Source organism: Anas platyrhynchos, chromosome 7 (assembly GCF_047663525.1).
Source record: "Anas platyrhynchos isolate ZD024472 breed Pekin duck chromosome 7, IASCAAS_PekinDuck_T2T, whole genome shotgun sequence".
NCBI classification, from domain to species: Eukaryota; Metazoa; Chordata; class Aves; order Anseriformes; family Anatidae; genus Anas; species Anas platyrhynchos.
The window spans coordinates 4,552,033-4,576,016 of NC_092593.1; the positions used below are offsets into that span (position 1 = coordinate 4,552,033).

General features: G+C 40.4%; 1 protein-coding gene across 38 annotated transcripts in view; it reads left to right on the forward strand.

The window, feature by feature from the left end:
- GTDC1 (glycosyltransferase like domain containing 1) overlaps positions 1 to 23,984 on the forward strand; it is a 178,596-nt gene that overhangs the window by 74,432 nt on the left and 80,180 nt on the right. For 35 of the 38 annotated variants that reach the window (XR_011810448.1, XM_027459203.3, XM_027459204.3 and 32 more), the window contains 2 exons: positions 15,410 to 15,577; positions 18,549 to 18,722. The exons of 1 other annotated variant lie outside the window; for it this stretch is intronic. Coding sequence is in view for 36 of the 37 variants with exons in the window: in XM_027459203.3 (XP_027315004.3) it covers positions 15,410 to 15,577; positions 18,549 to 18,722 (342 nt within the window). In the remaining variant the exon portion in view is untranslated. Of the gene's footprint in view, positions 1 to 7,646; positions 7,859 to 15,409; positions 15,578 to 18,548; positions 18,723 to 23,984 lie in introns of all 38 variants that reach the window. 2 more of the 38 variants (XM_021267073.4, XM_027459207.3) reach the window with 2 other exon arrangements.

The following is a 23,984-nucleotide window of genomic DNA, read 5'->3' on the forward strand; positions in this document are numbered from 1 at the left end:
TAACTTTGATATTTTCATGTTCTTTAGTCACTAAATTAGACTCAGCAGAAAAGTTTGTGAGCAGAATTCTCAGTTAGATGCTCCAATGTTGGGCATGTCCAAAATGATCAGAAAAGGTGCTGTATGACATTGGGGATTATTGGTAGTGCTTAAACATTAGTGCATTTAGCACCTCATTAGATGCTCTGGGTGTTTTGGACCATGGGGGAGCATAAGCAGAATCGCTGTTAAAAAGCTCCATCTATACAAGCTTTTCTAATTTCCAGAACAACAACAACAAAAAAATAAATTTCTACTGACCTTTTTTGTCTGTTGCAAATACAGATTATTTTTTTTCTGCCCACACGATAGAGGCTGTATTCAACAGATTGGTTCGTATTGTATTTCCTCGATGTATTATTTATTTGGTTGACGTGCTAGAAATCTGCGAGCCTAAGAATTAATAAAGGTTATTAGTTACTTTCCATAATAAAATTAGCTGACCTTTAAATAAGAGCATTATACAGGGGATCTCTAAGTGGAAAAATGACAGAATGCATTTTTAATATGGTGACCACTTCTATTACTATATTTTACAGCCACAGCATAGAATTATACCTGTTATGATGCTCTTGACTGTGTATTTGCAGACAGCAATGGATAAAGTGTTTTGTTTTTTTTTTTGTATTCCAGACAGGATTTAACCCTTTGGTAATAGCTTATGTTTGTCTTATATTTGGTAACATTTCAACAATCAGGAAAAATGAAGACGCAACTTAATGTTCTGAGAACGAATGTCCTCTGGAAAGAGCAGCAATGGGAGTTTGCTGTGGTTTTCATTACGCATGATTATATGCAGATTCCTTCAGAGCTCTAACAGACTGCCTTCCCTTGCTATCAGGCGTACGTGATGAACGCCCCTCAGCTGGTCAGATGCTGTGCACCGTATCAGCATGCTATTAGATGTTAATCTTTCTAGTGACTGAATTCATCTCCCAGTTTAGGCAGAGACTTGTTGTAAAATGCAATATTGCACGTGAAGGTTGCGTTCACACCTTCTGTTTTTAACCTGGGAATGGGCTACACCTCAGGCAGGTTTCTTAAAGTAGTTATTAAAGCAAACTTTCCGAATCATTTTTGTACTATCAGCTAATGCAGGGCTTATGCTGAACAATGGCATCGCTAATTGTGTGATTATCTGGAAGAGATCTTACAGATACTCAAAGGATGCTCTGTATTTTTCTTGTGATTTCTGAAACTTTGACAATACATGCAATGCTTATTTTATAGCTTGGATTTCAGGTGAACTTAAATACAGCACCGCAAGCAAATCTGTAGTTTTTCAAATTTTGACTAGGTCTTAAAACATTTGTTGAAATCCTTACAAGATATTCTGCTATTTGTAGCATCATATAGGTCTGTCTCCCCATCTGTCTCTGTTTTTCATGACGACGAGGCTCTGGTACATTTTTTTACACTTTCGTACTTATTCATTGAGCCCACTGTAATGCTGTTTCTATCATAGTTATTCGTCCAACAACTTTTATTGATCATTTGTGATAAAATAAAAGATTTTTTTCATAGGGAGGAATTTAACTAGCAATCAGTTAATTCAGTTTAATTACATTTAGTTTTATATACTAGGAAAACTAATGTAATCAGAACCCATTTATGTGCTATTAAATAAATAAATTAGTAACATAATGCGGTGCCAAAACCTTAGGAACACTGAAAAAAATATTCTCACTGAATTATTTGCTGTTAGGCCGTATTTATTAAGGAATTCATGCAACTTTTATTTTTTAAATGTAGCTACTCATCTAAGGTTCAGATTCCCTACAAATAAATCCTTATTTAACAGGATATCCCTGAGACTTTTTTTTTTATTATTGGCAGCCTGACTAAAATAGTCTCATCTGGTTTAACTAAAATCTTTGCATTACTTGGCAGTGGTTTCTTTTGTACGTGGTGCTTAGAGCTCATTGAAGCTCAAATGGTACAGGAAATGCAAATCATGCAAATCATCCTCACGCTGACGATGTACAGTGGCGTGATTGAGCAGCAGTACGTATGGCTCGTGGGCTGACCACATGAAAGAAGTCATTTAAAGACCAGATGAGCCAAAGCTGGGTTAAGTTAGACTATGTGTGAGCTTCAAAGCTTATAGAATAGCATCCTTTTTAAAAATAAATTTATTTTATTAATAACACCTGCACCGAGTTCTTAAACAGTGAGAACATATAGGGATGAACATTACATTAAATATATGCCATACTTAAATCAGAAGGGCAAAATTGTTATTTTTGCAGAAATTCAGGTATGCATTCCTGTCCGTAGAAGCAGACCACAATCTAATAGACTGCAACAAAGTCCCGTTCATTTGTTGTGCATAAAAGCCCAACTCTTCTCTCCCTTTCAGGTAAAAATGAAAATAAATGGAAGATGAAAGGGAATTCTGGTCTGCGCAGAAGGGTTAAGAACAGGCTTTCTGTAAGTGCTTGGGAGTTGAGAGAAGAGGGCGGTTGAGTGCTTTCTGTTACTAAAGACTGCATAGGATTTCTAGGGTAACTTAGACAAAAATCCTGCATATTTTTTTCCATCTGAAGAGCTGCTCCTGTACTTTTGGGGCTGTATTTGGTAGGGTCGAGCCGTAGCTGCTCTGTGTAACTCCGGCCCCTGAGCCTGGTGCTGGTTTGGAGAGCAGCTGTGTGTAAACCTTGGGCTTTCTTTTGGGTTCAGCCTAATCCAGTGACTCTTGTGAGACAGGCGTGCAAAAACTGATGTGTGCAACCTGAGAAAGGGAGTGGGTAAGAATTGCTAATAGAGTAATAAGCATTTCTCATATTAAATTTGCAATAAAAAGAGTGGATGGCATTTTTTTTAAAGACATCATTACCTAATCCTACCACTGTTAATACTCAACTTGGGTGGCTGTTTTGATTCTAGTAAGAGTCTTATTTCCCTTTTTTTTTTTTATACGGCCCTCATCTGCTTTTCTTTGCTGTTTTGATGTTTTAAAAAGTTGAGATTCATTCAAATAATGTAACTTGACACAAAGCTGGGAAATGTCAACCTTGAACTGTTTCTGTGTAATGTTTAATTTTTACTTGAAACAGTAGCCCTAAGGTGGTCTGCTGTGGGACAGTTCAGGACACTGCACTGTGTAATCCCCAACGGGTGTAATTTTTTATATTCTTTCACAAATGCCCTGCTCCTCCTTCAATACATGTAATTTGTCCAAGCACAGGAGCAAGAAGGAAGAAAGAATATAAGTTTTTATACTTCCTCTACTGGCTTGCATCAATCCACAGGTCCCGCAGAAAGAGGGAGAGGGAGATTTCCCATATATTCTTTTTTTTAAAAACAGACAAAAATGACCTTAATGCGTTCCTTTCTTTACTACCACATATGAAGTCTAGATGAGAATGTCCCCCTCTTGGTGTGCCCGCAGGCTGGGGTGGCTCCCGCTGTGCTGAGCACCTATGGGTGGTGGTCACAGGGCCAAGTTGGGGGTTTGAGTTTAGCCAGGAATGGTCACATTTCCCCTTTTGCGTGTGCTTATTCATTTCTTTTTAACAAAAGAAAGAAAAGTGGATGAACAGATGACATCTTGAAATCGTCTCAAGATGCTGCAGAAGGGAACAAGGTACATGAATGCTGTTTTCTTGAGCCAGGTATTGGAGTTATCTCCTACGGCAGACCCTTGTGAGACTGCATCTGGGCTTCAGAGGCGTCCTTGTACGTCCAGCACACACATAGTGTTTTAATTGAGGAAGGCATTAAAATCACAGATAATAATAAATTATCTCTTACACTCAGTGCGAGAAATAGAAAGATGCAGGAGCTAACAAAGAAAGTAGAACAGAAATTGTGCTAGGTTTTTTTCCCTAATAATTTCATGTAATTTAATATCCATTTCAGTGTTTGACAGGAAGTAGAGATTGCATAAATATCTGTACCTAAGAGCACAGGGCTGTGTAAAGATCTTTGAATTTTAAAGTTAATTTGTTTCATCCAGCACTATGTAGAGATATATACAGAAAATTAATCCCATATGATTGTGCAACTACCAATGGTCCAGAACTCTTTTTGAAATACTTTCCAAAGAGTATCTCCGGTCATCTTGACAAACAGCTTGAGCAAAGTTTCCTTTTCAAGAGTCCCTGAAAGGTTTTGCATGTAGTCCAAAGGCATCACCGGAAAAACTGTGTTATTTGGAGACCTTGACCAAAAATATTTCACTTCGCTCCGTGTCTGCAGATACGAAAGCTTGTCGACCAGACACCTCGAACAGATTTTTAGCTTTCTGTGGCAGAGAGCTGCACGATCTTTTCCCAATAACAAATTAGCTGTTGTCAACAATTTTCCTGGCCACGGTTTAATAGCTTAATTCAGAATATAGCATTTCACAGTTGCATTGTGGAATTTGATGGAAGTGTGAGTAAATCTATCTATTGAAACGCGTATAACAAATACAAATCTATGTACTATAGATACGTGTTGTCTCTGTACTTATGTTCGTGTGTGAATGCATACAAACATATGTGCATACACACATACTATCTATGCCTGAAAATGTGATATCTGAAACTACTGAATCACTCCGCATGGTCTCATGAAGATAACATTTCATTCAGGAAGTCTGTCAGGTACCGTGGTGAGCAGGGTCCGTAAGATATGTAGGCAGAGTGACATGATAATATAGGGATTGATTAAATCACCAGACCGTGACTTCCTCTTATCTTCAACTCTGGCTTGGGCTCCCGAGTTCTCACTGTGGCACTGATTCTCTTCATGGCCCTCGATAAGCAAGCTTGGGCCTCAGTTTCTGAATCTTAAAGATTAGAAAGTGTCTGGTATATTCTTCTCACCCTGGTATTTCTCTTACATGTTACCGGGGAATAATGGGCATTCAGAGCTGGGTGCTTTATTTGATCATAAAATGATTTCGGAAGCTTCACAATGCCATGGTTGCATATGAGATAAGTTGGGAAAAGCATTTAAAAGTATCTGGAAGCCTAAAAGCATTATTTTTAGAGTATTGCTTTATTATTGGATTTTTCCACCGGGGGCAGATGTCAGTGTTGCAGCATTGGGGTTCGGTTTTCTTACTTGGGGATTGTCTCCATATTGTAAAAATTGACCAAACATGACTGTAACGTAACAGCCAGTGGTCAAATCTGCAGAACTTTGAGCCAGGACATGGAGAACATTTCAAAAAGGCTTTGGATTTAGAGCTGCCAAGTGCTCTCGCTGTAAGTTTAGCACGTTCCCTTCAAATTCTGCACTGCTCTGCGAGTCCTTGCGCTGGTCCCCACGTGCCGTGTGAGCAACTCCAGCCACGTCGCAGAGGGAGCTGCCTCGCCCAGGCTGCAAAGTTGAGAGTTTTTTTTTTTTTTTTCCCCTTCCCTTTTGCTGGTAACGTTACAGAGAAAGGCCTCTTGTGATAACGTGAAATAAAGCAATAGGGCATCAATTCAGATTACACTTAAAAAACACGTTACGTAAATGGAAATAAATCAGCTTATGGTATATGCCAGGCATGTTGCAAGTTTTATTTAAGAAATACACGAATGAAGGGTTCCATTCAATCCAAATGCTCCCCTTTGTGATCTTTAGCCATGTTTGTAGAGAAACCTCTCTTAAAGCACTTACAGCTTAATTCAGAACAGACAAAACAATTATTTTTTGAAAGTTTGATGAAATATGCTTGGCAGCTTTTGAATTTAGGAGAGTGTTTGTCTCACTTCTTTGAAAATCTCACTTCATTTGGCCATTCAGCCATTTCGGTGTAATCGTTCAAGTCTGGTAGCGAGTATGGGCTTTACCAAGTTCAGAAATGATCTTGATGGAAAGACTAGTGGCTGAAAATCCTGTGCAGTAGTCAAAGACTGAAATTTTCCCTATTTTTTGCTTTTAAATGTTGCTCTACCCGCTGTCCTCAGGTGTTTGTTGAAGTGCTGGATGAGAAACATCTCCCCATGGGGGTTTGGTACCTCGCGGTGAGAGGGATTTTCCTGCAGCCTTCATCCCTGTGAGCATCACCTTCTGCATGCAGGAGGAGCTGGAGGAGCAACTGCGCTGCGAGATGCTGCAGTGGCCCTGGTTCCTGGGGCTGGTGAGCAATTTGAGTTGCCCCATGCTCATATTTGAAAGTTACCACACTTGATTTTGACCAAATCAGAGCACTGCTCTCCTGCAGGCTTCTGCCTAGTGTGCCCTGACGTGCACCTCTCTTCTAGTTGAGCTTTTTTATTTATTTGTTACAACACACGCGTCTGTGTGTCATTCTAAAGCACGAAATGGCTGTATTTTAATTTCTTAGGCAACAGAAGTGTTGCTTTATCTTCTGTAAGTATAAACAGTGTATGTTTATACGCCAGCGTGTCGCTGTTACAAGAAGGAAGAAGACTGGCACTGCGAAGTACAGTTTTATGGTGGAGCTGTTGCATGCACACAGCAGAAACATGTAAATTGTGGTTCTGATTGCAAGTTCGGCTGATCATCCCGAATGGTCTGCTCGGTTGGTATTAAGGCAGGAAGGTTGTCACTACGCCACAGCAACTTGCATTATAGAAGTGTGAAGGGGAAAAATAAATATTTGCACTTCCCTGATCTTTTTCCTGCATTTGGTTTAGATACTCACATATATAGAGATAGATAGAAATGTATGAGGCAGTGTGCACTTTCTGAATATATATTAAAGTTACTAAGTTATTCCTAATGTTCTGTAGTGCTGCCTGCTCCTGACAAACATCTGATACGGATCATATGCCTCTAAAAAGAGAACTTCCTCGAGCAAAATCTCCTCATGAAAACAGGTTGGAGATACTCACATTCTCTCTCTCGCTCTCACTCGCATGTTACATTTTGGCACGTTGTGGAAGCAGGTAGCATATCTACTACCTGCTGTTGAAAGTGTTGAAGATACTGAATTATTTATTCCATCTTCTGCACTATCCAAACTCGTTTTGGGTAGTTTGACACATCTCGGTCTTCCATATGGATACTTCATGGTGACAGAGTTGCCAGCTGCTCAGGTTTTATGACAGTCTGAGTTTTTTCGAGGGCTGTATTAGTTTTCTGGGAAGAATCCTGCTTTTCTTGAGGTCCCCATTCTTAAGCAGTAGCTTTGCCTTGGTTGATACTGTGCAATGGGATTTTTTTTTGTGAAAACTAGCTGCAAGAGCATTAGCTTCCATAAAAATATTTTTAGAGGGACTTGACGTTTATAGATTATCTGAGATGAAATCATAACCATGGAATATTATTAAAATCTGAAATCCATTCGCTAAGAAAACTAAGGTCCTTTTAGTGATTGTCTTGAAAATTGCAAAAAAAAAAAAAAAAAAGTGTTTACATATCAAAGCGCCTAAAGCAACATACAAAACAGGTGGCAGTCGGGAATGTTTTGGAGAACAGAATTTTGGGGGCACTCGAAATGTAAAACTGCTAACCGGTCTGCTGAGACCCTGCCCATCTTCTCTGCGATTGTGCAAAGTGCATGGGTTTTCTGTTGTTTTAAAATATAAAATGTGTAAATGTGAAAATTGGGAGAAGATTTGAGCTTTGAGTTTGCCAAAGCTTTTTAAAATAAAGGGGAATTGGCCATTATTTTACTTCACCTTTCATTCATCAGTGAGTCCATTCATGGATGCCTTTCTTAGGTGAAACTCTCACTGGTTTTGGTGGGTGGCTGTGTGCTGTACTGAGTTTGATTCCACTTGATTGGGATAAATCCATCTCACTCGCAGTGAAGACCGTGTATCTACAATGCTGACTGTCTCTTTGTCATCCTGGATCCATTTCCATCACTGTAAGGGAAGCTATTACCCTGCCTTTGAAGAGACACTGCATTTATCAGCTTCTTTGGCTTCAGGTCAGTCACTTTTTCCCTGCCACTGGTCAAGGCAGGAAGGACAAGGAAAGGAACTCACTCCTCTTAAAAACGTTCAAGTTGTCACATTCTGCTGTTTTCTACCTCCTGTTTGCAGAGTGCACACCAGGAGCAAGGGGCAGGGGCTCAGTTCTGGGGCACCATGCCCTTCCCGTGTTGCTCCTGTAGCAGGGATGCCAGGAAGCTCCCGTGCCGGAGCAGTTCAAGTGCCAGGACATAATACTATGCTAGTTAGCTAACTTGTGCACCACTAAAAAAATCACCACGCTTTGAAATTTGCTGAAGTCTCAACGTACATATTCACGTGGAAGCATATATTCAACACAGAGATGAGTTCAGTGAGAAAATTGTACTTGTTGCACTTTATAATGAAGGAAAGATTTGGAGTTTTCCAGTTCTAGGTGCTCAGGATGTTTCATGGATGGAAATGCTCAGTCGCTTCCCTCAGTTACTTGGCAGCTTCCTGGATAGAAATCATTCCCTTGGCGTGGAGAAACCTGCACGGCAACTCCTCCATTCACATTCTGTATTCCAGCCCTGGCGTGGTGTTGCCATTTAAGTGTTGTCTTCACAGGGCTCAGGAGAAGGTCTGTGTGTAAGGGCGCTCTACACTGCACAGAGCATCGTGTATATGCACTGTATGTACCCATGCACTGAGTGTATACCACTACGACAAAAAAAAACATTGGAGTCATTACAGATAAAGATAGAAAAAATACCCCTTTCTTCATTTAAAGGACATCTCAAGCCCCTTTCAGTATGCACCATCTGATACGAAGTAGATGTCCTCAATGTTTCCTCTTTAGCATTGCTGCTGACGAGCAGTGTTACGATGTGCACCACCCTTTGGGTGGTAGGAACAATTGCATTTTGCATGCCAGTAATTTGACGTATTGTTTTTTTGTTCCAGAATTAGACAGATAAGAGACCCAGTGAAATGAATGTGCAGAATTTAAAGCAGTAAACAATGCCATTCAAATGTTACCTGGTTAGTTTGAGTAGAACACCAGTTTTATAAGTCTTTTCCTTAAAAAAGTCTTCTCATGATACATTCCTACATCCTGTATATTCACCCTTAGTTAAATAGTTGTCTTTTTTTTCTTGTGCTTTCTTTTTCTTGCTTCTTACCTTCTTGCAAATATATCTCACAGCATATATTTGAGCAGAGTCAGTCTGTACATCTCTCATCAGCCATCCACCGCTGGCTACTGATTTGCTTATGTTCTGATCTAATAAAATGCCTTTCCTTCATTATTTAGTGCCGACAGTGTGAGGTCTGAACGAGGAAGGTGATGTGGATTTGTGGCTTTCTCCTTCCCCCCATCGCTGCAGCAAGAGCTGCTTGGTCTCGACCTCTCTCTTCATGGAAGCGGAGAGGCCGACGTAGCCCATGGTGAACAATCTGGCCACTAAAGTAAGAATGTGCATCTGTCAGTAATTAATTGAAGCCAAATTTAATTACAAATCAGGGAAAGAAAATAGTACCACACACTTAATAAAACTGAAGAAGCCTCAGTGCTGTTGCCTAAAAACCAAAGCAATCCAAACAAAACAGGACACCTCCCTAAAAAGTCTCTCTTTCAAAGAGCCTCTTTGAAGCTCACTTCTCAGTGCTAAAGAGAAAAGTAGTTTTAACTGCTTTCACATCATTTCCAGTATCTTTCAAGTTAAATAGAAAATACCGGTAAGTGTTTCAGACTAGTTCTCAAATAGTTGTGTCAAGCTAGGAATTTGGCCCCCAAAAATGGATTTTTGAGGTTTTATTTTATGAAAACACTTTGTTTAGTCGAGATAAACATTCATGGGGATAAGAAGGAATTGACAGAGAACCTAAATAATTTACAAATGAAATACTGCATTTGTGTAGCCCCTTGATTATTGTCAAGGTGAGAGAATTGCTATTTTATATACCTACTCTTGGTGAATAATGTCAGTGAGGCCAGAGGGTTGAGAGTGGGGGCTCTGGGACATCCTACCTGGGGGCATAACAGAGGGCTGAAAGCATGGGGGGAGAGGCAGGGAAGGATGGGACCTGCAGTAATGGGGCTGGGGACATAGCCCCCTCTGCTCCAGGTACATCACACGGCAGATGTTCATACAGATGGCTTAGAGCATTGTTTGGGATTTGGTATATACAACAAATGGGAAAATTTGATTTCTAGGTAGTAAATTCTTTTGGAAAATGTAGCTAAGGTCTGTCACGGCAGGGAAAAGAATTTCAACCGCAGTCCAAAGTAGTGTACTGTAAAATGAGGGAGTGTTTTTTGAATAAAAATATCAAAAGGAGATTGGTAGTGAGAGTTCAAAACAAAGTATTAATTTCTGCTGCATTTTAATATACAAGACAAGCCCCAAATCCCAAACTACTGAGCTGGTGGCAGCCATGAAAATCTATTGCTGTGTACTATATGTATGTATAGTAATTACTGCAAGAGGAAAAAATATTTTTCTTTACGATTAATATTTGTAAACGTTTATGAAAATACACAACAAATAAATAAGACAAACACATGGCCTAATTAAGATGAAAGGCATGACAACCCTTGTGATTTGTTCTGAAAAATAAAGACCGTTAAAATAGTAAGACTTAATTATTTCTGTAAACATCTGAAATTATGCTCTATCTATTAAAACTTAATTTATGAGATATATGTTATCATATCTATAAGCATTTTTGACATTTGTACATTCCATGTCAAAAACATTGGAGTTAATTTATTTTTATTATATTGTATACAGTCATATATTACCATTTATTAGTATTTATTATTCAGAAATTCAGAGTCATCTATTGTTTAATGGAAAATGGAAGAGCATTTTCTGTCTGATTGCAATTTGTGGATTCTTGATACAGTGATAAAAATGCAACTTCTGCAAGTTGATCATATAAAAACGTGTGTGGTAATAAATGAAAACAACCACTCTGTTTAATATTACACACATTAATAATGCCGTTTGATGTACAGTTTACGCTTGAAAAATAACTTTGAGCCAAATCCGTGGACTTGTCTTCAGTTGCTGGGCTGAAAGCAAGGAGGCTGCATGCTGGCGATGAGATGGAGGAACCAAAGCCCTGGGGTTTGCCCTTGGGGAGCTTGAAGGCACCACGTGAAACTTGTGTTTCTCAAGGTGACTGCTTCTGGTCACGCTTCTCCTCCTCTGCTTGCTCCGTGGCTCTTCGCAGAGGTTTGAGGGGGCAGCACAGTGTGACGGGGCACGGTGCAGTCCCACATCCCACCCAGAATAAAGCCACTTTTGGGGAATGGCCTGAGGGTCTAAAGCTGTGTGCTACACGGCGTTAGGCCTTCCAATTGAAACATCAGGAAATCATAGACGGCCGCATCTTCAATCGTAGACTCAGTTTGATGTGAATGTGGATGTTTTGCAGCACGGATTCACGGACTTTGATTTCATCTGCAGTGCAGGAGAGTCGGGGCTGCCGCCGTGGGCTCTCGCCCTCCAGCAATCCTCCCTTGCCAGGCAGGGCTGGCTGCGGGGCACCTGCGCGGCGACGCCAGGAACGGTCCCAGTACACATCGGCTGCTGCTTTAAACCCACTCCGTGCTATAAACGCAGGGAATCAGACAGTTCGGTCTCTAGATCCACAGATAGGTAAATATGCGCTGTGTGGTCTCCCAGGGGGGAAGGCGAAATGTGTTTTTAGTTAGGTTGCATGGGAATTTAATTGAAAGATTTAGGGCAGTTTCATAAAAAGAGTAAATCATGGTTACGTGACATGAAGAAGATTTATTAAACAAAATAAATATACTTTAGCACCTTCACTTCTATAATTTGCTTGATGTAAATGGAAACCTGTATCAGGCATTTTGTCTGCTGGTAATATAAAAAGCCTTTCCTTTTTTTATTTTTAATTTTACGGCTTTTCAGTCCTTTGGAGTAACATAACGTGAAAGACAACAGCAAAGGTCAGGTTGCTCTCCGTATGCATCCCAGCTCTGAGTCTGCAAGCGTGCCCAGCCTCCCTCCCCTGAATATTTGTATAAATTAAGCACACGCTTAACTTAATTCACCTAAGTAGGCCCTCAGAAGTCGGGCGGGCTATTAAGTGCTTCGAATTAAGCACAGGCTTAGCGTAAGACCAGGGCTTGTGCGGATGGTGGCCCCGAAAGCTGGCCGGGCTCCAGGCGCCGGTGCTGCTGTGCGTGCCACGGGCCTGGGGGTGGAAAGAGCCTGGGGACATCTCGGAGGGGACAGCTGGGGCGTTACCAGCGTGACCTTCAGCTTTGTGACGAGCTGCCCCGTGTATTTAGCGAGGGGTCCCACGTCCATTATATGACAGGCCTAGATAAGGATGCTATAATGGCAGTTTAATTTTTTTTTTTATTTTTTTTTGTGAGGTGGCGAGTTAATGATGTAGCAGTTAATTTGAATTTAGCAGACGTTTTAAATATAGGTTTCTCTTACAGAGACAAAAGTTGCAATTTAAAGCTCTTTGGTGGTCTAAAAACAGCTTAATTCTCTAGTAGCATGGTAATAAGTACTAATCCAGCTTATACAGTGATTGTAGTATGTCATGTTTGTGAAAGATTGCCTAACTCTGCTTTCTCTGGGTTTTATGTTAATTTTTTTAAATTAAACATAAAACCTTATAACATCTTTATGCTGAGATAAACTGTTCAATTTAACTTGTGCTCAAGCAGCAGCTGTCAGGAATTATCATGTTGGGAGCGTTCTTGCTATCACCTTGTGTCTCTACCTCCCGGATACAGAAAGCTCACCTTGTTAGGATTTATTGCTTAAATAATCACCCGAGGTAAAATGGAAGTTGATGTCACACGGAATGACAACTGACATATATTTATGTCGCACGTTACATTATAATAAACTTTCCCTTCTTCCCCTTGTAATAGGTGTTAAGTGGAAATGCAGCGCAGCATATCCTCCAGTGCCCTGCGTGAGTCCATTAGCCACGTCCACGGCTGCTCCCTGGGCATGTTCGCGGTGACTCGGGCTGTCAGGTGTTATTTAGGCTTGCAAAGCCGAAGAAATTGGTTATTGCTGGTAGTTAGCAGCTTTTATGCCGGCAGAGAAACAAACAGGAGAGCAGCTCATGTTTGTGGCCGTCAGTCCTGGAAGCGCCGAGAGCTGCAGGTGGATGAGTGGGGTGTTTTCTGGTGCCGTTACCAATTCGACACTTTTTTTGCCATAAGAAACGTAAGCAGTGTCATTCCAGGTTCTAAAGCTGAATTTGCTAGTAATTGCAACAATTTTCTCTTGACACTGGTTTATTTATGAGCTGGGCAGTGATAAGTGATCTGCTTGTTAATTCTTAGCACTTCCCAGTTATGCCGTAGAAAATTTAGGTCTACCTCTTGCAAGCTTTCCACGTTTCTTCTGTCCTTTCCTGCCTTACTAAAGCCAGCCTGCAGCTCTCTGATGCTACTGCTGGATTCCTTCAGTTTGTCTAAACCAGTACCACAAGGTTTATTTTCCTTTCCTGTGGATATAACCACCTTTCTCATCTCCCTCTGATAGGTACTCCTTTGTCCATCTGAGTGGGTTCAGGAATTTCAGAACCAAGTGGTGGTGCCCAAGCTTGGATCTCTGTTCTCATTCCTCATCATGCTCCCTGCTGCCCTCATCTCTCCAGTTGTCCCCTTGACCTTGACACCCTCTCCATGCTCTTCCCACCCTTCCCTTCGTGTCCTGCTCTGCTTCCCCTGCCTTCAGTCCCAACGTGCCATCTCTTTTCTTCCTTTCCTCATTCAAATGCAGCCGAGTGCATAGGTGCTGTCCTGCATCAGCTCAGTTTTCTCCCGAACTCATCACAGAAAGAGGTTTTTGGAGAAATCAGTGGAATGGAAAGGATGGTTAAGGTATGACGCACCCCAGAAATAGCCACCATCTTCCCATGTAGCTGTTAATCTTATTTGTGGAGTATGTGGCACGTGCTTTCTCCTGTTGGTTTTCATTGTCTCCTTAAACTCACTCCCAAACATTTCTGGGCAGGTGCATTGTACCACCTGTAGGGAACTTTGATTTCCAAACCTCTGCTCTGAATCTGCCACCAGGCCACCGTGAGCTCCGCAGGCCATTTGTTACTCCTCGTGACAAAGAAGTGACGACTTACCTAAAACTATTTTTTGGTCTTTGTACGGCTCATAATAAACCAGTGCTCGTATCTTAATTGCCATTCTGTTTGAGAGTCCCTTTAGAAAAACCAAATATTTGATGAACAAGGCAATAACATTCATCTCGTACTTTGGTAAGCCTTCCAGATTAGCATCGACTCACGTTGATTAAGATGGATACAGGATCTGTTCTCTAGGAAGTGTTTGTCCTCTGGATGCAGATTACCTAAAGACAGTGCATATTAGCCTAGGTGATAAAATGATATATATTTATATTTATTTATTTATTTATAGATGGTTCTTTGGGGAAACGCACAAGTTTTGTCAGCCAGAGTTGGAAGTTTATAATATCAGTGATGGCAGCTTGGTAGGAATCTTGAACACTAAAATCTAAGCAAAAATAGGAAGAAATTGAAAAGATTTTAAAAGAATTAAACATTTCGTACATCAGATTCTGAATCTGAACTACTAAAAATGGTGCATAGCAAAAACAAGTCAGAAATGTTCTACATTTAAAAGAACTATATGAAAGCTTAATGTTTTATGTACAATAAAATGCCTGATCTCATTTTTTAAATGTTTTTGATGAGAATTTCTTACCATGAGTGTCTGCAGCTCTCTGTAGCTTCAGACATCAGTTTATTTCAAAGCTGTGCTAGGCAGGGGACAAAACACTCGTGGAGAAATTGGGGGAAATTCACCACTGGTTTCAGCAGGGTCACGAATTTATAGTAGGCATTTAAATACGTTCATTTTCTGATAGCCTATTTAGTTATAAAAGGCTAAGACAGCAGCTTGTTAGCTTTGTGCTTGCCTGATATACCTGAAGGATGTGAGCAACGCTGTGGATTGTGGAATTGTGCTGTGGCGAGACTGGGGTGCAAGGATACAAACATTTCATTATATAGGATACCTCATAAAAATGAGAAAATAAAACACAGGAAAAGGGTGAAAAAAAAAAAAAAGAGACAACACTAGATAAGTGTACTGCATAAATCAAAAAGGTTTATGTCATAACACGAACATGTGCCATTCCTGCTCGTATATTGAATTTCAGTAGTTGGTTGCATAAAGAAGTAAAGTGTAATGAAACTGGCAAGCAAAGTATTCCCTAGTCAGCCTTATCTTTGTTCCATTTGTCCTTCAGATACAGCTTTTCTTGCCTTTTTCAATAAAATCCATCCAGCTTTTTTATTTTGCATCTCTCTGTAACTGAGCCGGGAAGACCAATGAGATTCAGTGCTTTTCTAGTTGGGTTCTTAGCAGCTGCTTTTTAAGAGATCAAAACTTCGAATGCTGCTACATGGTATTAAGGCTTAGCTATTGATGTGTCCCTATAGGGGTTATGTTTTTCTTGGGGGGGAGAAGGGGAGGCAAAGGGGAAGGGGTGACCCCTGCGAGCAGGCTCGCAGGCGGTGAACACTGCTCTCCTTGTTTGCAGGATCCTCTTTGCAAGCTCGGTGCTTAACCTGGCTGAACTCGCTGCCCTGCGCCCTGACCTGGGCAAATTGAAAAAGGTCCTCTACTTCCATGAGAACCAATTGGCGTATCCTGTCCAGAACTGGAAGGAAAGGGATTTTCAGTACGGATACAACCAGATTCTTTCATGGTATGTGTTTCTCGCACCTCTCCGTGTTATTTAATGTGTTCTACGTACAGATGTTCAGCATCGCCAGCCCAAGGAGTCCTCCTCTGTTCAAATGGTGAGCCTGTAGCAAACAGAGGTACAAGCAGAGACCCCAAGAGCTGCTGGTAAAAGGGCTATGGCCCAAACCATGTATCAATGCACTCATCTCAGTTTATAAAAGTCCAGCAGTACTTTGCTGTGGCTTACCTGCTCATCGTGGCCCAGTGTCTTGGCCATAGCGAGCAAGATGCTTAGTTTCATGTACACTTAGCAAAGCTCCAGCTAAGCATCTTCAGCTCGGCCATAGCTTTTACTGCATCCAACAGAAATTATATAGAGGGTTTTAGGGAAATAAACAGAAATTAAAATGTAATGCAGCACTTTTCTTGTGAAGAGAGGGCAGTAAACACACCAGATAAATCCTTATATTTCTTTCATCTGGTATTCAGAAATTGAGCAGTACTAAAATACCCAGACGTTTTAAAGGCTGCGGTCCTTTATTGTTGCTAAAAACAAATGTATTTCTTGAATCTAAGTTAATGAAAGAAGTTAATAACAGCAACACTGAAAAGCTTTGTGGTTAGACTCTGTACAAACCTAAGTGAAACAGCAAAACTGAGCTGAAACAAATTGATTTGAATGATCTTTCCTACCTATCAGCTATTAGGAGAATTATTAGGACTAGGGATTGAGCATTTTAAGATATAAGTTAAGCTTTTGCATCGGTATGATATAAGCTGGCTGATACGCGAACTTCCCAGAAAATGATCTGGGTGTACTCTGACAATCCCGTAGCTGCTGCTGCCCCTGCATTTGCAACACGTTTCACTTGCTGAGAGTAGAGTGGGAGAGGAGAGCAAAAGACCTTTTGAAAATAGTAGCAGCCGTTTTCAGATTTTACAACGTTAAAAGTTCTTTTTCTGGCACTGAGGCAACTACTTAGAGCAGTTATTTTTCACACCTCTATTGTAAGCTGACATACATTATCCTCAAAACATGCATTTTTAAAATAATACAAGTATCTTCTTTTGCCTCACCCCCCCAGAAACGAATTGTGTAGATGCTCCATTCTGTTTCCTTCAGCCTCCAATAGCTTCTCAGTGTAATTATATAATGTTCATCTTTCATTTTTGTTGCTGCAGAAACCCCATTTTTAACAGCAAATAGCAGCCATCTCCTCTATATAGTTTGTAACTACCTAGTGGTCATCTGCAAAGAAATGCCATCTTGCCATCTTCCAAATCTGTTAGAAATGCCAGAAATGCGAGAATACATCTTTCCAAGATACATCTTTCTAGCTGTATATTTCCAATTGTATCTTTCTGTGCAGTTTGCATATATGTTTTGGAGAAAATTGAAACTGGAAATCTTGGAACCTTCTTCAAACATTAAGAAAGATTTTTTTATCCTTAATGATTCCGAAGGGCTGATATAACCCTGGCAATAAAATCACACTTTTCAAAGGTGAAACTCCTTTCCTTGTAGCCGCTCAGGCTGCAGGGCTGACAGGAGCTTTCTAATTTGGCAGTGATCTGCAGAGCCTCCAGGAAAAAGTTGGACAGACGAGGCTCAGTGTACAAGAGGAGCAGAGGTGGAGATGTGTGGAGCCTTTGTTACGTGCCAGCAGCAGAGCAGCTGGGGCTCCTGTTGCCTCGTGCCATCTGTAAGTCAGTGCAGGAAGGTGGCTGCAGCATTGCTGCAAAGTCTCGGGCAGCAAAGGGTAAAAAATCACGGGCAGGGAAGTGTGTGGGATTCCGGAAAACATTTTGACTCCCGTGGCCTGCTTGAAAAGGATGATTTCTCTCTCCCGTGGTTTTTTGCTTTTCCTGCTGGCTCCTGCTGCTCCGGGGAGCAGTGTCAGTTTTCTTTCTTGACCGTGAGGATGAATGACAGGCTCTCACCTCAAATATACTTTTCACCAGCCCAGTGACTTACACACACGTGTCCTCCATGTATCTTACAACCCATGGGTCTGTGCTGAACTGCATAACATAGGGAGAAAACCCCCAGGCCATAAAGCACGCTTCCCTCCGGCAGCACTGTGTGCTTGCCATCGTAGGTGATTGCTCATCGGAGCTGCCTGGATGCACTGCGGGCATTGCAGGGGCTTGGTACCTTCCTGCTTTCCCCAGACCAACCGTTTGAGAGATAACTCCTAAATTATTATTTTATCTGCATCTTAAAATTCTAGATCTGGTTGGTTTTAAAACACAGCACTAAGGACCAATATATAAATATATAAACAATATATGTATATTTAATACATCAATATTATTGTATTAATCAGTATTAACACAATATGTATTCATGTATCAGTATTAATATATCAAACCCTTTTTTAGTATATATTGTGTGCTATGTAGTATGAATTTTTTGTTTAGTGCATGCACTTTTCATCAGGGTTATCATGCATAGGTTAAAAAAAAGTTCTAATTCTCTAGGATCTTGCTACCTGACCCACTTGGTCAGTCAAAGGTAAGTTAACCAAAGGTAAGTTGTCCTTCAGTAAAAGGATTTTCCATAAGGAATTTTCTTCTTCTTCCAAGCTTAATTCTACTGAAGTCAAATGACAGTGTGCCTTTTCTATCTGTTTTTAGTGTTTGTTTTTTTTTGAGAGACAATGGTGGTAATATTAGTCTTACCATGTTATGAATAAAAACATGATCTATGGATAGAATTGTATTTGCTCCTTTAGATTGGTAATAATATATTTTTATTCAGTGTTTTAACAAAAAGTTCAAAAATATTTCAAAGTATAAATGGACAGAAATCAGAACATTTCTAATTAAGGTATATATGTTACTTCTAATTGACCTGAAAAAGCTGACATTTCTTGACATTCCACTTATATCTTTTGTCTATGAGAATGTGTATCCTGTTTTCATTGCATTTGAAATAACTCCATTCTTTTTGCAGCAGCAGTGTGTTCATTACTCTTAACCACTTTTTACAGTTTGGTTGCTGATGTTGTGGTGTTCAACTCTGCTTTTAATATGGAATCATTTCTTACATCCATTGGAAAATTTATGAAGTTGATTCCTGACCACAGACCAAAGGATTTGGAAAAAATAATCAGACCAAAGTGCCAAGTTCTTTACTTTCCAGTCAGGTTTCCTGATGTGAGCAGGTCAGTACATTTTCCACATCATAAATTGCCTCCAGTCTGTCAAAACTACCTATTTATTGTGAAGTTTTAAGTAAATCAGTTAAGGCATTGTTAAGTAAAGACTTTGTTAATGAGCACAACCCCTCGATCAATCAGTGTGCTTCAATAATCAGGGGCTGTTCAGGCAGAATCTGATCCACCCGCCCTGGGACCGGTAGGTTTGCCAAGCGTGTCGTACAAACTTCCATCCCTCAGTGTGAATAATTTCCCACTTGTTTCAGTTTTTAAAAAGTTGTCTGCACCTCAGCTCCATGTATTTGTTTGTGCAGGAGAGGTCAAGGAGGAGAAAGAAATTCTAGAGAACAGTAAAAGCGATAAGGCTGTAGTCAAGAGGCTATATTTCCCTTGGTATGTTGTAGTGGGATTTTATTCCCTCCTCCCTCCCCTACCTCTTATTTTATTGCTTTCCAGGTAGGTGAAAAACATTTCAGTAGCACAGAGCAGACTTGCAGATTTTGGCATTAGCTGCAGTTGCAGTTGCTCTTCAGTCTTCCTCAGTTACTATGAAGGACGTTTTTTATTACCCTTGTTTCAGAGCCCATCTTGAAATTAGCAGTGGGTTATGTGGCTCAAAGGGAACATTCACCAGATCCTTTTCACTTTTGATTAAACCTGGCACAATTGTTTTTCCTATTACAAGGAGCTCTCCTCCCACCGAACAGGAACTTTGCTTCAGTGGGACCGGTACTAAATAGAGATAGTATGATTCTGCAATTTGATTATACTCTTAAAAAACTCATGATGCTGGGGACATTTTTTGCTGAAATAGGGGTGGAAAGCAGTGTCATGACTCTGCAAGAGTGCAGCTTTTGGTCTGGTAGCAACTTCTGGTCACACTTGAGATATTTGTCCCAGCCAGCTTGTACTTCAAGTGACTTCAAGGACTAAATGTGTGTCTGTGGTAGTTTGGGGTACAGAGATTTTAAGTCTCAGGCCTCGCACTCTATTGATGCTTATGGTGCAAAGTTTGCATTTCAGTCACTTGGTAAACATATTCTAAAGCACTGATGCAAATCCTTTAAAAATCAATGCCTAAAGTTAAGTCTTTAAAGGTATATTTTTGTCAAGTGGGTGAAAATCCTCCAGTGTTGCTTAGGGCCTTGTCTGTCTGTATAGCAGTGGAGATCCAAACCTGTACATCTCTGAGGATCGCTCTTGGCTTCTTAGAGACCATGTCTCTAAGGTTTCTGCTAAGAAAGCAGAATATTTCTTTGGTAAAACTGGTGATCTGCTACCCAAGTGGTGCAGTGGAAAGGTCTCATCACATGCTCTTGTTAATGTCCAGCTCTCATGTTAATTCTCATCTCACAAAGCAGGACACCGCTCATGTTTTTATTGTGGTTGTTGCACTTGACATCATATTGAAAAGCCATTTTCAGCAGCAGATGGACAAAACTAAGATACTCATAAACATAACTGTGTGACTGAACAACTTTCTCAGCAGAGTATTTAGAAATATTGATTAATATCAGCTGTAATCTGTTATTCCTAACATACATTTTAGTCAAAAGCTACCCCTAGATATAAGTTCCATTCTTTTTAAGGCAAGAAGCAGTATTATTAGCACAGAAATAAGGGAAACATAGGAGAGGAAAGCTTCTGTATAAGTTGTTTGGTTTTTGACCTTCAGCTGCAGCCAATATTTACTATTTCTTTACAAGATCATGCTTTAAATAATGTTGAATGCACCTGTGGCAACTGAATGCTGTTTTTTAATTTAGTCTGCATTACTATAGTGACTGAGTGGAGATTGAGGAGAAAAAGGTTAAGAAAAATTGTGGCCAAGCTAAAATTTATAAAGCAAGCTCTTAGCCCAGAGTGTTTTTCAAGTTATTTTCAAATGGTAATTTGCTTTATCCAAACCAAACTCATACAGTGTAAGTAAGTGATTATTTGCATGACTGACAATCATTTCAGTGCCTGCAGTCTTTTTAAAATGCATAATTTTGCTGAGATGTTGGGAAAATATTTAAAAATTCTGAAGGCAAAATAACCAGGGTGATTTTTTCTTTACTTTGACCTCTTTTATTTTGCATGTGAATATTGAAGGGTGTGCTTGTGTCTTATATATAACCTTAATTTGGACTGAGGTGATCAAAGATATCATCATCACACCTGTGCTCGTGATCTTTTTAAGATTATTTTGGTTTAATACTGCAATTGTAGGGTAAATAAAAGAAAAGATGTCTGACCTTTGATCAAAAACCAGTGTATTAAAAGAGCATGTCATATGATTAAATCCTGTAATGTATTTACCTTTTAATGTGATTACTGGAGATGATGGCTCCACAACCTAGCACAAGCAGCACAGTAAATGATCAGTTAAGAGTGAAGGCATAACGACGAAGGAGATATTATCAGATGTAGCATTATACCTCTGCATAGTGTGTATTTAAATATTTGAGATGGGCATCTAATCACTGCTTTTATACTACCTGTGAGAAAAAGTTACTGATGCATTTTATGAGGAGACTTAGTTTATAATAAAGATTTGTCGTAAGGGCACCTCTTGTTCCCAGAGCAAACAACCAGACTGTGGTCCTTATCTGACCATGAAAAGAGATGAAAGGCTTTGAGGATTTAGCAGAATAAGAAATTTTCGGACCTAATCCTCCTGTTCTCTAGTTGTGAGTAGCTTCCGTACTGCATCCTGTGGTACCACAGCTATTCCATATATATATTCATCCTCCATCATTTCTGACTTTGAATTCTTCTCTTTATCCATTCTGATAAAGTGTGTTATGTAGAAGTGTATATCACAACACTTCTAAGCTTATAGACAAATAAAAGTCCAAGTTAAGGTTGTCACTTCTTACTGCAGAGGTATTGCAAGGAATGTAGACCAGTAGCTGATCTTAGGAGCCATATGTGCTGGGTAACAGAGTTTACTCAGCAAATTACATATGTTGTAATTCACACTTACGTTTTCATTGTTAAATTTCAATTTATTTTCTATTATAATGTAAGAAAAAACTTTTTGGGGTCTATACTATCAATAGAGTTTATTTTGATATCATCTGGTTTTGTTTGTGCACTCAAAAACTACAGTACAAGAACAAAACTCTCTAGTGATGCTGTCTTTGGTACTTAGATCTCCTTACACCCGCAAGCCCTGCTGGTACACCTCTGGATGTTCTCTGCTGATAACTGTGTGAGTTCTCTCACTCCATCTGCATCGATGTTGTCTTCGGCAGTTGGTAAAGCTGGGTCAGGTTGGGCGCTCCTTGGAATTCATTTCAATTGAAATTGTACTGTAGATTTTAGTTATTAATACTATTCTGCTGGTTGTAGTATATCTTTACCATTATCGTGATGTAGTAGAAAAGAAAACATTTTTGTAAGCAAGAAGGAAGTAATGTTCCTAAGAGCCCAAGATACACGTTGGGCTAAGGTGGAATAATACAGAAGAAACACGACTGAGATGACAGCCGAAGACAGCAATAGTTTCTTTTAATTGGAACTTGTTAGTTAGTGTCTTGTACTATCTGCACATTTTGGAGTAGAATTAAAGATTTTAGAATGTTGTTTCTTAATTTGCTTTTATAACTTAGCACAGTTAACGGGACATTTTCAACCATTCAATTTTATATTTTTTAGTTATAGCATAAGAGAGGCAGAATTTTCCAGTTCTGAGAATACTTTATGGCCAGTTAAGGGAGTTTCTAACTAAAGCTGAGGTTTTTAAAAGACACTGGCAGCATTTCTTGTACAGAAACATGACTGTCATGTTTGAAGGAGCCTGGTTTGGGGAATAAAAAAAAATAATTCTCCCACCTTGCTTTTCTGGGATCAGGCTTGCTGAGACCCCTGTTTAGATAACTGAGAGGCTCCCTCTTCTCCTGTAACCATAACACCACGCAATAGCTTTGCAGTGCTGGATAATACAGATGCCAACAAGCAGGGGAAGACCTGAACCCCAGGATCCCAAAGCTGTGGATGGGCACTGGGATGCGGCTGCGTTGCACCGAGGGATGCACTGCAGCGGTACCTGAGTGAGCTCTAGTGAGCTGGCTTGCCTGTTGGAAGGAGTGTACCTTAGAAGCACAGTTTTGGGCTAATTAGCCTTCCAGTGCAATAGTATATATTACTTCAGGTGGAATACCATGCTAATGACAGTGATTCCAGCTCCCATGCTTAGGGGTGGCTTGGGTAGCTCTGCGGTGCCCTGTGCTCTCCAGTAGGCATAGCCTCCCTGCCACCAGTTTATGGGTAGTTAGCATAATTAGAAAACGCCGATAGAGTGCTCCTACCTTGCGGCTTGCTGCTGAAGAACTGGGTGAGGGAAATTACTGCCCTGAATGGCTTTCCTCCTCGCCTGCTGCAAGTCGGAGCACCGGTGTTGGCACTTAGACAGCAGGCGGGATGCTCGCAAGATCTGGGCCATAACGCCAGCTGGGGGGAAAGCGCAGTGCTGGCTAAAAAGGGGCAGAAAATTCAGTATTTCAGTTCTGGGGCTTTGGCTGCAGGTCGGTCACCCTCTGTACCTCAGGGTGAGAGCTAAGAGCAGCGAGGAATTGGGTGAACTCGATGAAGGGCGACTCAAACACCCAAACCCAGTGGCGCACTCCCGCGTGGCGCTTCCTTCCACACGTGCCCTTGTGCCATTGGGGCAGGATGCCCAAGTATCCATGCTAGCCCTGGGCAGTAGCCATTGCCTCAGCCTGGTGTTTATAAGCCAAAATTTGGGTCTTGCCCCCAGGATTCGTCAGCAGCATCCTGGCAGTGCCCTCCCAGCGGGATGCCTGCCTGAACAGTCTGCTGGGGTGCATTTCTTTCGTGAAACTCTCCAAAAACCTCATTTCTTTTTATCTAGTCAGAGACAGAAATAGTTTTACTGACTCCCTTTTATCAGTCGTATAGGTATTCAACTCAGTGCTGTCATAATAACCATTTAGGCTCACAATAGCTCACAAGGATACTTAAGCAGAATTCTCTGTGCAACCCAGTTTTTTATTATGTTGGGTACTGCTCATGTTGCATACAACACATTCCCATAAAACTTGCATTTTGTATTTACAGAGAAATTTCTCTGGAGAGTTAAGGTCTTGTAAAACATTCTTGTTCTACAGCATGAACGAATTATTATACTCTGGGGCATTAAAAGTGAAGTGTACTGAAGAAAAGAATTTTTTCATTAAAATGCAGTTTATATTGATAAAACAGATTACTAGCATTTGATGAAATGTGAAACTTGGATCTACCCGTATCACTAAATCGCCAGTA